The sequence below is a fragment of the Carcharodon carcharias genome, chromosome 1 (assembly GCF_017639515.1).
Source record: "Carcharodon carcharias isolate sCarCar2 chromosome 1, sCarCar2.pri, whole genome shotgun sequence".
Taxonomy (NCBI): domain Eukaryota; kingdom Metazoa; phylum Chordata; class Chondrichthyes; order Lamniformes; family Lamnidae; genus Carcharodon; species Carcharodon carcharias.
Window position 1 is genome coordinate 220024102 of NC_054467.1, and position 15343 is coordinate 220039444.

At 42.1% G+C, this 15343-nt stretch overlaps 1 protein-coding gene across 1 annotated transcript in view; it reads right to left on the reverse strand.

Annotated features, from left to right (window-relative positions):
* Nucleotides 1-15343, reverse strand: part of dcc (DCC netrin 1 receptor) — a gene marked incomplete at its 5' end in the record, with an annotated part of 933706 nt that overhangs the window by 621216 nt on the left and 297147 nt on the right. Inside the window, 2 exons of the mRNA XM_041183487.1 lie at nt 11557-11693; nt 14542-14692. Coding sequence (XP_041039421.1) covers nt 11557-11693; nt 14542-14692 — 288 coding nt within the window. The remainder of the gene's footprint in view (nt 1-11556; nt 11694-14541; nt 14693-15343) is intronic.

Here is a 15343-nt window from a genome sequence, read left to right on the forward strand (position 1 = left end):
GTGGATGTGGTGCCAATCAAACGAATTGCTGTGTCCTGGATGGTGTCAAGCTTCTTGAATGTTGTGAGAGCTGCACTCATCCAGGCAAGCGGGGGGTATTCCATTAAACCCCTGACTTGTGCCTTGTAGATGGTAGACAGGCTTTGGGGAGTCAGGACGTGAGTAACTTGTCACAGGATTCCCAGCCTCTGGCCTGCTCTTGTAGCCTCAGTATTTATATGGCTAGTCCAGTTCAGTTTCTGGTCAATGGAAACCCCCAGGATGTTGATAGGGGGGGTTTCAGTGATGGAAATGCCATTGAACATCAAGGGGCGATGGTTGGATTCTCTCTTGTTGGAGATGGTCATTGCCTGACACTTATGTGGCACAAATGTTATTTGCTACTTGTCAGCTCAGCCTGGATATTTTCCAGGCCTTGCTGCATTTGGACATGGATTGCATCAGTATCTGAGGAGCCGCAAATGGTGCTGAACATTGTGCAATTATCAGCGAACATCCCCACTTCTGACCTTATGATGGAAGGAAGGTCATTGATGAAGCAGCTAAAGATGGTTGGGCTGTGGACATTACCCTAAGGAATTCCTCTGACTTGCCCAGTGTTCTGCTGCAAGCGCGCCTCAGATCAACACATGTTGCAGTTCCGCCCATTGCTCTTTCTGCAGGCACCTCACATCCTCATCTGAACAGCCAAAGCTTGTACTCACCATCATCCAATACCCTGTTGCATCCTGCCTCACATTCACCCTACATAAACAGGTCCTTCCCCCCTCTCTGCACAATCACACCTCTGTGCTTTCTCTCCTTGCAGGAGTAATGAGCACACAACTTGGTGAGAGATGGAGACATGGGTTGAGGGAAGACGGTTAATGAGCAGGGGAAATGGGTTCCCAGTGACAGGCACTTTGGCAGCCACTTACAATGCATTCGCACCTGACCCACTGGGAAGTAGATCTCGTCTGAGGAACAGAATGTAGATGAGAATTGGTTAAGGCTAAAACCAGATAAGTACAGTCCCACCCCATTAGATGATGGTTGAGAAGTGCTGGTGGAGGGTGGTGTGATTAACTATACCAAAAGACAGCAGACAGGTCAAGAAGGATGAAGAGATGTAGTTTGCAAATGACACAGTCACATAAAGTGTCACTTGTGACTTTGATAAGGGTCATTTCAGTACAGGGTGAAAATCCAGTTGCTATAATGTCCAAGCAATGAATGCTGTAATCCAAATTTGTTATTCCTCATTTGACTGGCTACCAACGCTGCCTATTCCATTGTCCAGATATTCTGAAATAACATTTCGTAGAACATGATGAGAAGGTTCTCCTGGATCACTAAGCTTTTTTTTAAAGGGAACCCACAGTGCATTTCCAAGATCTCATGTTATATTTCAGGTTTACAGGTGTGGTTTTTATTGGATTGGAAATCAAGATAATTAAACCATATTATGGGAGGAAGCATCAACTGAGCGTGCAGTAAGTTAATATAGAATCAAATAATAAAGGAGGCCATTTCAGCCCACCACACCTGTGCTGGAAAACATCTCATAAAAGGTTTTGTCCAGCCAAAGTTCTGGCAGTTCACCTAATGGAGGTTCCACTGGATTTACAAGTATAGTATATTGTTTATGTGGATTGGTTTTGATTTATTAACAGTCTTTTAACATGTGGCCTAAGAACATGACCCCTGGGAGACTTCTGCAGAGAATCAGCTAATGTTTTCAGTATCTTACTCAGGAAAACTGGGAAAATTTTACTCATTGGAATTAAAAGAGATGAAATTGTTTCTTGTGGCCTTGGGCTCCAATATGCCCAACTTGTTTAATTGTATTTGCAATACAGCCAGAGAGGCTAGTGATTATCAAAGAAGGAAATATCAAACATTGAAACTGTCATGGCAATGGAAAGCAAAGAATTCCATTTATCACATCTCAATAAGCACTTACTGGAGTAATGTGGCCAGAGGAAAATGCACTGTTTCTAATAATTCAAGATAGATCTGTTTCATTAATATATTTATCCCATCTTGCATCTTGTGTATACGGGAATTCCATGGAGATTAACAGAGATCTGAAATTAATACGAGTCACCCATTCCTTCAAGTTTAGATATTCCCTCCTAATTCATACTGTGGGATGGTTCAATGAACACTAAATGTACTCTGTTACATCACTCATGTAGTCTTCATCATACAAAATGCAAAGATTGGCATAGCCAAGTGCAATCCAGTCCTTGTCCAAACTCTAAAACAACTGTATTTTCCAGCAGGGATTACTGGATACAACCAAAAGAACGAACACTGACTGTGCTTTATTTTATCCCCATACTCTGCTGGCATGCAAGTCAATCCTGGTTACTTGTACTGCCACCCTGGCTGATAAAACAAAGCCAAGGATCGAACTGGAACCTTCCCTTTGGTAACTTGTTTGACAGAACTACCATCGTAGATGTCCCACCTGCACCTCATCCAGCTACAATATGGTATGCTACAATACGGCAAAGTGTACTGGAGCTCCAGCATATTGCACAACCAATCATGTTGTCATCTATAATCTTTAATAGAGAAAGATAGCTTTCAGTGTAACAACTGTGTAGCAATCATTTTTTTCCTGTTAGGGTGCTGTACCTTTAAGTGCGTCTGGGGAGAATTAAGTGACCTAACTTTTGCTGATTGCGTACTGCAACACTTGAATTCAGGGAACTGCCAATCATTCTCTTTCTCTAGTTCATTGTGTGTGATAGCTTGCTGATTTCTCTTTCACTGAACACTGAGCTGAATCAATGTGAAATAAAGTTATTTTCTACCGTTCCAAATGGTCTCCAAACCAATTTCTACCTCTGTTTGTATGCAGTGCAAGGTCTAATCGACCGTGCTCATCACAAGTACATGAGATTCAAAGACCAACATACTGTCTGCATTCACTACCAGTTTATAAGATTATCTGCTAACGGTAGATTATAATACCTACATTTAGATGGTGCCTTTAAAAAAGAATTTAGATTTATATAGCACTTCTCATGACATCAAGGCATCTTAAAGCACTTTACACTGAAAGAGGTTCTCTGCAGCAGCTAATTTGTGCACAGCAAGGTTCCACAAAAATCAATGAGGTAATCTATTTAAGTGATTTGGTTGAGGCATAAACATTGGGCAGGGCAGTGGGCATAACTCCCCTGCTCTTCTTTGAATAGTGCCATGGGATCTTATCTATCTATCTGAAAGGGCAGACGGGGCCTTGATTTATCATCTCATTGTTACGATCCGGTAAGGGACCAGCAACTTTTTGCTTAAAGTAGACAAAGTTTGAAATCCCAGTTATCCACTAGAAGAAGAAAAAATCAAGATTCCATGGTTTTACACAAACAAAATAAACTTTACTATACAAAGTCAGAAAAGCAAAACAACTAAAATATCTATCTTATACTCTAACATTCAGAATATGAGGTACACATGAATTAACAGGAAAACTATGGTCGAACACACCAGAGGCACATTAAATGGCAAATTTGACCAAGACAGATCCCATGGATTTCTCAGCAACTCACCCAGGTATTTGTGACTGCATGACTCTCAAAATCTTATTAAAAAATTTGTCTCATATGAGGGATGTCAACTCTTCAATTTTGAAGGCCTAGCTTATGAATTCCCTTAAAAGCCACTCCAACGTGGACTGTCTGAACAACTGCTCACCTCCTGATGGTTCAAACTCTTCTTCTGAGTCTGCATTGCATGGGATTTACAAACCTGCACTCTCACCTCTAACTACCGGTACCTGGCACAATTCTAATTCTATTGCAGACCACTAATTTCAATAAGTTGGCACTGCCTACGAATTTGTCTGAACTCCAGTCTCCCAGCTGCACCGAGCTATAAATGGCTTCCAGGGCTTCCCTGAGCCCTAACTGCCTGGACAGAACCAGTGACCTTCCGCAACATTCTTAGCTCCCCAGGACCTCGCTGAGTCCTAACTGCCTGAAGCCTGCTAACAGCTCTCAGGGCCTCTCTGTGAGCTGCAAATCACATGAGGTCCAGACTACAATCAACCCCCTCTACCAGAAAATACACAAAGAACATACTTACACTCCATCCATCTCCATGACAATGTAGACTTGCAGGGTTGACTGAGTGCTTTTAAACTAATTTAGCTCTAATGCCCGTAACAAAACCTCTCTCTGGACTGCACTTCTTTGCAAGCAGTGTAGATGTCACATCTCCAGCTCACCGGCTAAGTAAGCCTACCTGCTGTTATATAATCTTTCCTTTCTAGCTGTTAACCCTTTAAGTTAACATGCTCCCAACATTTAAATTGCAATAGCTTCTAAGCTGCTTTAGTTACATTTATCCAATTTTCTACAGTTAAACTTTACTCTTTCTAGGATCAAAAATTATCACAAAAATATTAACATGAAGCATGAATGAGATATTTGTCACATCATCCAAAAAGCACATCAGTGCTCTACAAGCAATTCACAAAATAAGCATACTCCTAATATGGTAGAGGAATTCACACTTTTTTTTTATCAGTTGCTCTCGCCAAGGCACTATGCCATGTTGCAATACAATTCTACAGGTGCTACCTGGCCTCAAGTAACTCACTGAAGTGATTTTGTGCTTCCAAGCGCAGCTTACTGAATAGCTATTGGACTTTGTTTACCCTTTCCTTTCCCAGAGGCATTTGGGCAAAGTGTATGTTAGAATGTTATATCACAGAAATGTGCCATTTAGTCAATCTGAGCAGGTACTTTTGATTCCAGAAGTCACCCAATGTCTCTGTAAAGGGATTTTTTTCTAACTTCTCCTTTAATTTTTCTTTGGTGTCAGCCTTGGTTCACTCATCCCTGCATCAAAAAGCCAAGTCCACTTGGATGCAAGCCCACCTCAGTGTACTATTATGGGAGTGCTGCACTATTGGAAGCGCTATCTTTCAGAAGAGATGTTAACTTGTTGTACCAGCTGCATTCTCAGTTGAACGTAAATGATTTCATTGCACTATTCAAAGAAGAAGAGGGGACTTCTCTCAGTTTCCTGGCCAACATTTATTCCTCAGTCGGCACTAGTAACAGATTAAGAAGCCATTCTTCTCACTGCTGTTTGTGATCATTGGTGCAGGGTCATAATGGTCAAAAAAAAAAAGGTGCCTTTGCCAGTGAGTTCTATATGAGTACTGTACGTGCAGTTCATTTCATGATGTAATATGATCCACCAATGGCAATACAGAACAATGATGCAATGCCCACCAATGAGGCTGCCTACCATCTGCAAGGCACAAGTCAGGAGCGTGATGGAATACTCCCAACTTGCCTCCCACAACACCCAAGAAGCTTGACACACTGTCCAGGATGGGTTGAGGATTGGTTAGCACAGAAAAGACAGAGGGTCAGGATTAATGGGTCTTTTTCAGGTTGGAAAGATGTAACTAGTGGACTGCCACAGGATCAGTCCTAATGCCTCAATTATTTACTATCTATATTAATGACTTGGAGAAGGGGGCAGAGTGTAATGTATCCAAATTTGCTGATGATACAAAAATAGGTGGGAGGGCATGTTGTGGTGAGGACATAATATCTGCAAGGGGATATAGATAGGTTGAGTGATGGGCAAATACTTGGCAGATGGAGTTTAATGTATGAAAGTGTAAGCTCATGCACTTTGGTAGGAAGAATCAAAAGGCAGACTATTATTTAAATGGAGAGAGACTCCAAAAAAGTGTAGCAAAGAGGGACCTGGGTGTTTTTGTGCATGAAACACAAAAAATTAGTATGCTGGTGCAGCAAGTAATTAAGAAGGTAAATGGAATGTTGGCCTGTATTGCTAGGGGGTTGCAGTTTAAAAATAAGGTAGTCTTGTTACAACTGTACAGGATGTTGGTGAGGCTGCACCTGGAGTACTGCGTACAGTTTTGATTCCCATATTTAAGAAAGGGTATACTGGCATTGGAGGCAGTTCAAAAGAGATTCACTCGGCTGATTCCTGGGATGAAGGGGTTGACTTATCAAGAAAGGCTAAACAGATTAGACCTTTATTCATTAGAGTTTAGAAGAATGAGAGGTGATCTTTTTGAAATGTACAAGGTTCTGAGCGGGCTTGGCAGGGTAGAGGTTCAAACACTCCTTTCAAGTGAAGCAGCATTTCACTTGCATTTCCCCCAACTTAGTCTACTGCATTCGTTGCTCCCAATGTGGTCTCCTCTACATTGGAGAGACCAAACATAAACTGGGCGACCGCTTTGCAGAACACCTGCGGTCTGTCCAAAAGAATGACCCAAACCTCCCTGTCGCTTGCCATTTTAACACTCCACCCTGCTCTCTTGCCCACATGTCTGTCCTTGGCTTGCTGCATTGTTCCAGTGAAGCCCAACGCAAACTGGAGGAACAACACCTCATCTTCCGACTAGGCACTTTACAGCCTTCCAGACTGAATATTGAATTCAACAACTTTAGGTCATGAGCTCCCTCCCCCATCCCCACCCCCTTTCTGTTTCCCCCTTCCTTTTTTTCCCCAATAAATTATATAGATTTTCCTTTTCCCACCTATTTCCATTATTGTTAAGAAAAAAATTTTTTAAATCTTTTATGCTCTCCCCACCCCCACTAGAGCTATACCTTGAGTGCCCTACCATCCATTCTTAATTATCACATTTGTTTAGATAATATCACCAACTTTAACTTTAACACCTATGTGTTCTATTGTTCTATTGTTGTTGACATCTTTTGATGATCTGCTTCTATCACTGCTTGTTTGTCCCTACAACCACACCCCCACTCCACTTCTCTCTCTCTCTCTCTCTCTCTCCGCCCCCCACACACACACCTTAAACCAGCTTATATTTCAACTCTTTCTTGGACTTGAACTCAAGTTCTGTTGAAGGGTCATGAGGACTCGAAACGTCAACTCTTTTCTTCTCCGCTGATGCTGCCAGACCTGCTGAGTTTTTCCAGGTAATTCTGTTTTTGTTTTTGTAGAGGTTCAGAAGATGTTTTCACTCATGGGGGGTCCTCAAACTGGGGAACATAGTTACAGAATAAGGGGATACTCATTTAAAGCTGAGGTGCCAACGAATTTCTTCTCTCCGAGGGTAGTGAATGTCTGAAATTCTCTACCCCAGAGAGATGTGGAGGCTAGATCACTGAAAGTATTTAAAGAGGAGTTAGGTAGATTTTTGAAATATCGAGGAGTTGCGGGCTATGAGAAGCTGGCACAAAAGGGGAGTTAAGGCTTGGGGCAGATCAGCCATGATCTTATTGAATGGTGGGGCAGGCTTAAGGGGCCTACTCCTGCTCCTATTTCTTATGCTCTTATGTTCTTATGTTAGAACAAAGCAGCCCGCTTGATTGGCACCATCAACAAACATTCACTCCCTCCACCATTGACACACAGTAGCAGCAGGGTGTATCATCTACAAGATGCAGTGCAAGAATTCACCAAGGCTCCTTAGACAGCACCTTCCAAACCCACAACCATTACCATCTAGAAGGACAAGGGCAGCAGATAAATGGGAACACCACCACCTGGAAGTAGCCTTCCAAGTCACTCACCATCCTGACTTGGAAATACATCACCGTTCCTTCACTGTTGCTGGGTCAAAATTCTAGAAATCCCTTCCTAACAGCACTGTGGGTGTACCTACACCACATAGACTGCAGTGGTTCAAGAAGGCAGCTCACCACCACCTTCTCAAGGGCAACTAGGGATGAGCAATAAATTCTGGCCCAGCCAGCGAAGCTCACATCCCATGAATGAAGAAAAAAAGAATAAGAGAAGGCTCAATGCAGTAACAAGCAATTTTTCAGAAAGTATCAGAATAGAATTCAATAGCCGCTAATACATAGCTATAGCTGATCAGTACAAGCTACATATCATCCAACATGAAATATGTGAAGATTGGACAAGCTAGAAATTCATCATAGTGAAGTGTGTAGCAATTGAATGATGATGACGATATAATACACATATAGTACTCTTATGTACATCATGAATCAACAGAGTGTGTATAATCTAATAAATTAATAATAGTTTCCAACCTTCAACAGGAGAAGTGACTTATTTAAAGAATAACTGATGACTCCTGTTTTCTTTCCTCTGCATCTGAGATTACAAGTCCTGTTCACCCATCACCCCTGCGCTTGCTGACCTACATTGGGCAATTTTAAAGTTACCATAGTTGTTATCAGTTCCCTCCACGGACCCATGCCTCTCTATCTCTGTCAGCTCCTCAAGCACTGCAATGGTCTGAGATCTCTGCTCTCCTCCATTACTGGCCACTTGGACAGCCCTCATTTTCATGCTCGACCTTTGGTGGTAGTCTCTTCAGCTGCCTATGCCTCATGCTCTGGAATTCTCTCTCTAAACATCTACACTTCTCTTTTCCCACTTAAAGGCACTCCTTAAAACCTATCTCTTTAACCAAGCTTTTGGTCATTTGTTTTAATATCTGCTCAGGTGGCTCTGTGACAAATTTTGTTTGAGAACTCTCCTGTGAAGTGCCTTGGGGAATATTATTATATTAAAGGGGCTATAAAAATACAAGCTGTGATAATTAGTGGCCCAGGTCTTCCGCGGACTGGCAATCATCGATAGATTGCCACACTGCTCAAACTTTTCCACCCCCAATGCTGCTCCGTATTTCTTGCCTGGCCTCCAGAACCCGGCTTCTCCAGAAATGCAGTGCACAGCATCCATCAAAAAGCTCCATCGCAGCACTGTGGAGTTTAGGGTAAGACAGCATATGCCTTCTTTTTACAACACGAGCTGCTGTATGGTAAGTTTAAATGTTTAGTTTGAGCATCAATGAATGGTTGAATAGGTGAATATTAGTGAATGGGTGGAGTGGTAGGGTAGATAGATGGGTGTGGTAAATGGGTAGGATGGGTGAAGTAAGATGATAGATGATTGGGGTGGATGATTGGCAGATGGTGAGGTCATACGGTGGCAGGTGGGTGAAGTGGCAGGTGGGTAGGGCGGTAGGTGGGTAGGGTGGTAGGTGGGTAGGTAGCAAGTGAGTGAGGTGTACTATTGTGAGGTGGGTAGGTTGGTTGGATCAGGAGGGGTAATCAGGTCGGGGGCTAGTCAGGTCGGGCCAGCGGGATAGCTGTGTGGTAGGGTATGGTCAGGTTTGGTCATTGGGGGTGGTTGAGTGGTCGGGGGTTATGGCGATCGGGGGTTAGTCGGGTTGGGTCTGGGGTGTAGTTGGGGGGTAGTCAGGGTGTCAGGGAGAGAGTGATTGAGTGGTCAAGGCAGGGGGTCAATGTGAGTGATTGGTTGGTCAGTTCAATAATTATCCGGGAGTTGCACTAGGTTTTTTCTATTTAACATTTCTTGGATAACTATTCAGGTAAGTCCCACAGAACCACTCAAGCCTCCAACTAGCTCAGTCAGATTTTTGTGAAGGGTCACGGGGAGCAGGGGAATTGCCCGTTGGAAGCTTAAGCTTCTCAGGCAGTTCCCACGGAGGTCAGCGCTTTGGAACACATATCTTGGGTCATACGTCTGGTCCCCGACGATCTGGAGACTGGAAGATCTAGGCCAATATATTGTGACAGAATTACACGGATGCCAGACAAACCCTAAGTACTCATTTTCACGGATGAGCTGGGGCAGTAATTATCCACTAACTATTCAACTGTTGATTGCATTGGAGCCAAATTTAGTCCTGTATTCGTCCAAATATACATAGTATATCAAAGTATATGTATCAAAGTACACATAGGCTTGAATCTTCTGGTCAGCGAGCAGGGGCAGGCCCTGCTCACCAACACGTAAAATGGTGCACGGTGACGTCAGGCGTGTGTCCCGACATCACCGCACGTCATTCAGATCTTCAGTGCGGCGGGTACGCACTAGTCGGCTGCACGCCCGCCAAACTGTCAAAGGTCTATTAAGGCCACTTAAATATCAATTAACAGATTTAACAGAGCTGCCTGTCCAACCTTAAAGCAGGCGAAGAGCCCAGGCGGCCTTCGCATTTATCATGAAACCTCATCCACGGGTGGCTGAAAGCATGACAGCATTGGGACAGGTTTCCAGTCCTTTCAGCTGGGTTATGTATTGTGCAGATTTGGGGAACTTGTTGTCTCACTTGACATTTTCCCACATCCAAATATAATTCCTTTAAGGAGTACTCACTGTTTACTCCCTTTCATCTGATTTCTTATCCATTTTCAAAGTTCACCCTAAATCCCCATTGCATTAAATAATGTTATATGCAAGCAATGTGATGCATAATTTTGACAGAATTTATGCCATGTTGTATAAAAGCATAGAAATAGGATCAAGAGTAGACCATATGGCCCCTCACGTTTACATCTTTCTTGCAGGCATGATCCCTTTAAAATTTGGAAATTTGGGGCTTCTTTCCCCCTTTTTCCAATGAGCTAAACATTGGTTTCTCATTTTTAAGAATTAGTACCAGGAATGTACTTAAAAGGCGTATGCTCTAATACAAGGCGGTGACATGAACAGCACAAGATATCATAAAAGTTCACTTCTCAAAAGCTTCAATTTCTAAAAAATGATAACATAAATACCTTCACAGGCTTTTCACAATTGTTTTTCAGAAATATTTGGGGAAATGGCCTTCTTCCAGGCCATTGAACACACATGTGAATGAGTTAGCTTAACTTCCTCCTCACCCACCTTCAATAAAGGTGGACTTTAGTGTTTCTAACATAGGCATGGCCAGGACTATCATGTTTAAAGTAAGCTTTGGTATTGTCATTCCAAGGCAGAGTTAGTGGTCTACTCCACTACTGTAGTGTGACACAAAGGGAAATTTTCATCATTACCACCTGGGCATTAAGATTTGCCAGAATGAAGCTGATGAGGAGGTTGCACACTTATAATGGAGCATTTCAATTAAGTTAAATGGGAGAAAAATCAGGTGGCTTTCCTTATGGGTATATGATCCTCCATTCCTGATTTTCCTTTTTGTGCATAGCCCAGGGGTAAAGACGAAAATCAATCCCAGTTTGTTGCAATTCAGCATTAAAAACTTAAGTTGCAGCTTTGCCTTTCTTATAAAGGTTTGACCTCAACGAATGCGGCAGTAAAAGCTTTTACAAATGAGATATACTGTCTGCCTCTATTTTGCCAATGTACACTTTTCAAATGTACACTGATTAAATATTTCTACCAGATTTACCAGATATTGGGTTAAGGTTTGCAGTCACTGTTTTGCCAATATTCTTCAATATTACTCAATTACTCATAATTTCTCCTGTCACAATCATCACGAGTGACAAACCTGTAATCACCATCTTAGTATTAGTTCAAAATGGTCTCAAGGATAAAATCCAAGTTTGGTAGGCAAAAATCTATCACCATCTATTCAGTTCCTTTTACTGTTCAAGTGGTCATAGCATAATAATTTTCAACTGTCACCTTTATGTCTTACTGAAATCTCTGTAGCTTAATTGCTACACAATCGAGTTGACCATTTGCTAATGGACATGAATACAATTATCAGAACATAGTTGAAAGATAGTTGCCTAAAAGGTTCAGTTTTTTTTAATGGAGTCATGCTAAGCGACACTGTTATTGGTTAAATCATAAGGTTAAACTTACCCAGTACAGTGAGCTCCGCTGAAGCACCGACTGTCTTATTCTCAAAGTTGGCAATACATGTATAAAACCCGGCATCTTGTTCAGTTACACTTTTGATGAGCAAATTACTTCCAGCCAGCAATGAATATTTTTTGGACCTGAAGCAATTAAAATTGTCCACTGTTAGGAATTGAAGAACAAGAGATATATATACTGGGTATTGCTGAAAAAAGAGACATGTTGTCGAAGCTTTCAGACTTGCAATTTATCAGGACAGTTCACAAGAATATCAGTAGTAAACTAACTCAACTAGAGGTTTTGAGTCAAAGAATTATGTGAATAAGCGTAATCTGCTGAATCTATGAGAGCACAAACAAATGGGACTACTGATTGATGAAGTGCAATTTTAGATTTTCTATACGTCACACCCTGCCCTGCCATTCTGCTGGTTTCACGAGGAAGAGACTTAGGCTGGGATTTTCCAGCCCCGCTATGGTGGGAACCACCTTGGGGGATGCGGCGGGTCAGGCAAAGTCCATTGACTTTTGGCGGGACATTAAGATACCAGTGGCGGGCAAGGCTAGAAAAGCACGGCCTTGTTTCTGCACATCTGCAGTTTGCCTTCATTTCATCAGCAGTGGCTGCAGAAACCTGGCAGCAAAATCTTTTTCTTTTGACACTTAGGATGACAAAAGGAATTGGTGAGGTTGGAAAGAGCTAAGGCTTTTCTGCCACACAATTAGAATTAGTGAAATAAACCTGACAAGACTTCTTTAGAAGTCAGGTATTAATAAATGGAAGAAAGTGGTCAAACGGGCTTCAGAAAGGAAAGAGACAGCATTCTGACAGTTGAAAGGATGTAAGGATTGTTAAATACTATATCAAAAAAGAAAGCAAACGATTGGTTAAATTGATGGTTGTTACCTTCTCCAGGTTAATTAGGGATTGGCAAAGTCTTATCAGTGATGGCAACATCCCATAAGTGTATAAATTTGTTTTATTTGGAATAGAGGAGGTGAAGAGGAGAGTTAGTTGAAGGGTATAAAATTATGACGGGCCTAGATAGAGTGGGCAGGAAGGAGATATTTCTCTTTGCTGAGAGATAAATAACTAGGGGGCATATATTTAAAGTAATTGGTAGAAGAATTTGAAGGTAGTCTGAAACTCATTGTCTGAAAGGGTGGTATGGGCAGAACCCCCCCCCCCCCCCACCTTAAACCATCTTATATTTCACCCCTCTCCTATTTTTACTTAGTTCTGTTAAAGGGTCATGAGGACTCGAAACGTCGGCTTTGTTCTTCTCCGCTGATGCTGCCAGACCTTCTGGGTTTTTCCAGGTATTTCTGTTTTTGTTTTGGATTTCCAGCATCCGCAGTTTTTTTGTTTTTATCTCTGTTTCTATGCAATACCTGTCTGTGATTCTACGATGAAAAAAATGTTACTGTACTGCCCACCATGGTGGAGGTTGAGCAGAGTTTTCTGAGCAGGCTCCCCTGGCTGTTTCTGAATTTGAGCCTGACAATTACACTGTATTATAATTATACAAATACATATTTTTTATTCTTTCATGCAATTGGCAAGGACAGCATTTGTTGCCCATTCCGAATTGTCTTGAACTGAGTGGCTTGCTAGGCTATTTCAGTGGGCATTTAAGAGTTTCTGAGGGCAGTGAAGAGACAGCCACATTGCTGAGTGTCCAGAGTCACATATAGGCCACATCGAGTAAAGATGGCCAATTTCCTTCCCTAAATGAACCAGATGGGTTTTTGTAACAATCGATGATAGTTTCATGATCACCACTACTGCAACTAGCTTCATGTTCCAAATTTATTTAATTAAATTTAAATTCTACTAGCTTCAATGGTAGGGTTTAAACTCGTGTTTGCAGGGCATTAGCCTGAATCTCTAGATTATTACTCTTGTGGCATTACCACTACATCGCCATCTCCCCATTTCACATGCTGCTGCAAAATTGCTTTGTTTGCTATTTTAACAGTGGTGTTAAGTCAGTTTAAAATGTGTGTGAGTTACGTGAATCTTTTTTTATTTATTGAGCCAAAGGTAAATTTGCACTGCAGTTGAAGTGATAGTTAATAGGAAATTGGAATTTTAATTTTTTTACAGTGTATGGAATATCTCACGTTTCAAATATTTTGATCTGCGCAAGTCTCATCTACATCTGACCAATCATATAGTTTTGTTCAATGCAATTGTACTAAAAGTGGTCTACATGAAAATTACTATTCTGAGAGTGATGGCAACAGGAATTGAAACCTTTGAAACGTCAGGTCTCTATAAGCTACTTGGTTATCATGTATAGATTATTTAATTTTGCTATACATTGTGTATATGCTAGCACCAAATGAATTGCAAAGAGGCTGAGCGAGTCATTATGAGCCTTCACAATATCACTTGCATTGACTGTTAGGATGCTGAATTACAAAGAGCCAAATGTTGCATCTAAATTGTCAATGACCATGTTTTACTTATCAAATTCTCCAAAGCTGCAGTAATAGATTTCCATTCTTTGTTTTGTAATTGGTCCATTCTGTGTTTTGTGATTATTGTTGCTGGAATCGGCTTATATTCTGCATGTGCAGTAGCATGTGCCTCAAGGAGTGCAGCTGGAGAGAAACAGTAACAAGGATAAATGCCTCACACATGTGCTTATGATGGCTGCCAGGAGCACAAAAAGGGTTTGAGAAATTAGACTATGAGTATCAATAGGCTAGTTAGAAATTTGCAACATTCTGATACATTCTGCAGCAACCCTGGCTCAGTATGAGGAAATAGTACATAGCTGAAGATGAAGGTGTAATGAATAGTAAGCTCAATATATCAAAACTGTTTGAACAGAAGTTGTCCTTTATTCTTTACTGATTGCAAAGAGAACCACTTAAATGTCAACTATGACATGGTCGTGATTTTATTTCTTTAGACAGATCCGAATAGATTTCATTGATTGTTGAACTAGAGGCTGCAAGAAGAAGTAACAGGCAGAATTACCTGGTCTGAATGAGCCCATCCCCATTTTTCCATGTGATTGTAGGTGTTGGAAATCCAGAAACACAACATTCCATAACTCCATCTCTTCCTTCCAGTACAGCTGTGTTTAGGGGTCGCTGAATGAACACTAATTGTCTGTGTAGGCCAGGTTCTTTAAAATCAAAAAGAGGAAAAATTAGCATTAGAGTTAAGGGTGCTACATGAAAAGATTCGAAACTCTATGCTGAACAATGCATAACTCAATCCAATCAAAGCAAACATAGTGAACTGGATTTTACAGAGCTAGATGGTCACAGACTCCCCCGGCCCCACGGCTAAAAGGTCAGTTGGTGCGTGGGGGGTAGGTGGGGGGGTGCAGAGGAGCCCACCCAACAGAAGAACGGCTGCTCTGAAGCCATTTAACAGCCAACTAGATGTTAAGACCAGATTTCTACCTCTCAGGGACAGGAAGTCCCGCCTCAAATACCAGCAGCTCTTCGGTACCGGCTGTGCCATCAGGACTGGTGGCCACGTCGGTACTACACTTGGATGATGAAGAAGCGTTCAGTGCTGGATTGCTATTTGGGAACTGTTTGGAGGTCTCGAAAAGGGGGGTGAGGTACCAGGGGTTGAGAGGCCATGGAGGAGGGGGGCTGGTGGAGGTGGGGTAATGCCTTCAGGAGTTCCTCCAATGGACCTGGGGAGCCAGTTAAGGAGAGCCACTCCCTGCCTATCATCAGCCCGCACAGGGAAACCTGCCAGGGGTGGCCGCTTGGTGTGGGCTTCTCCTGCCATTGGTTAAACCCCAGCAGTGGTGCGATCC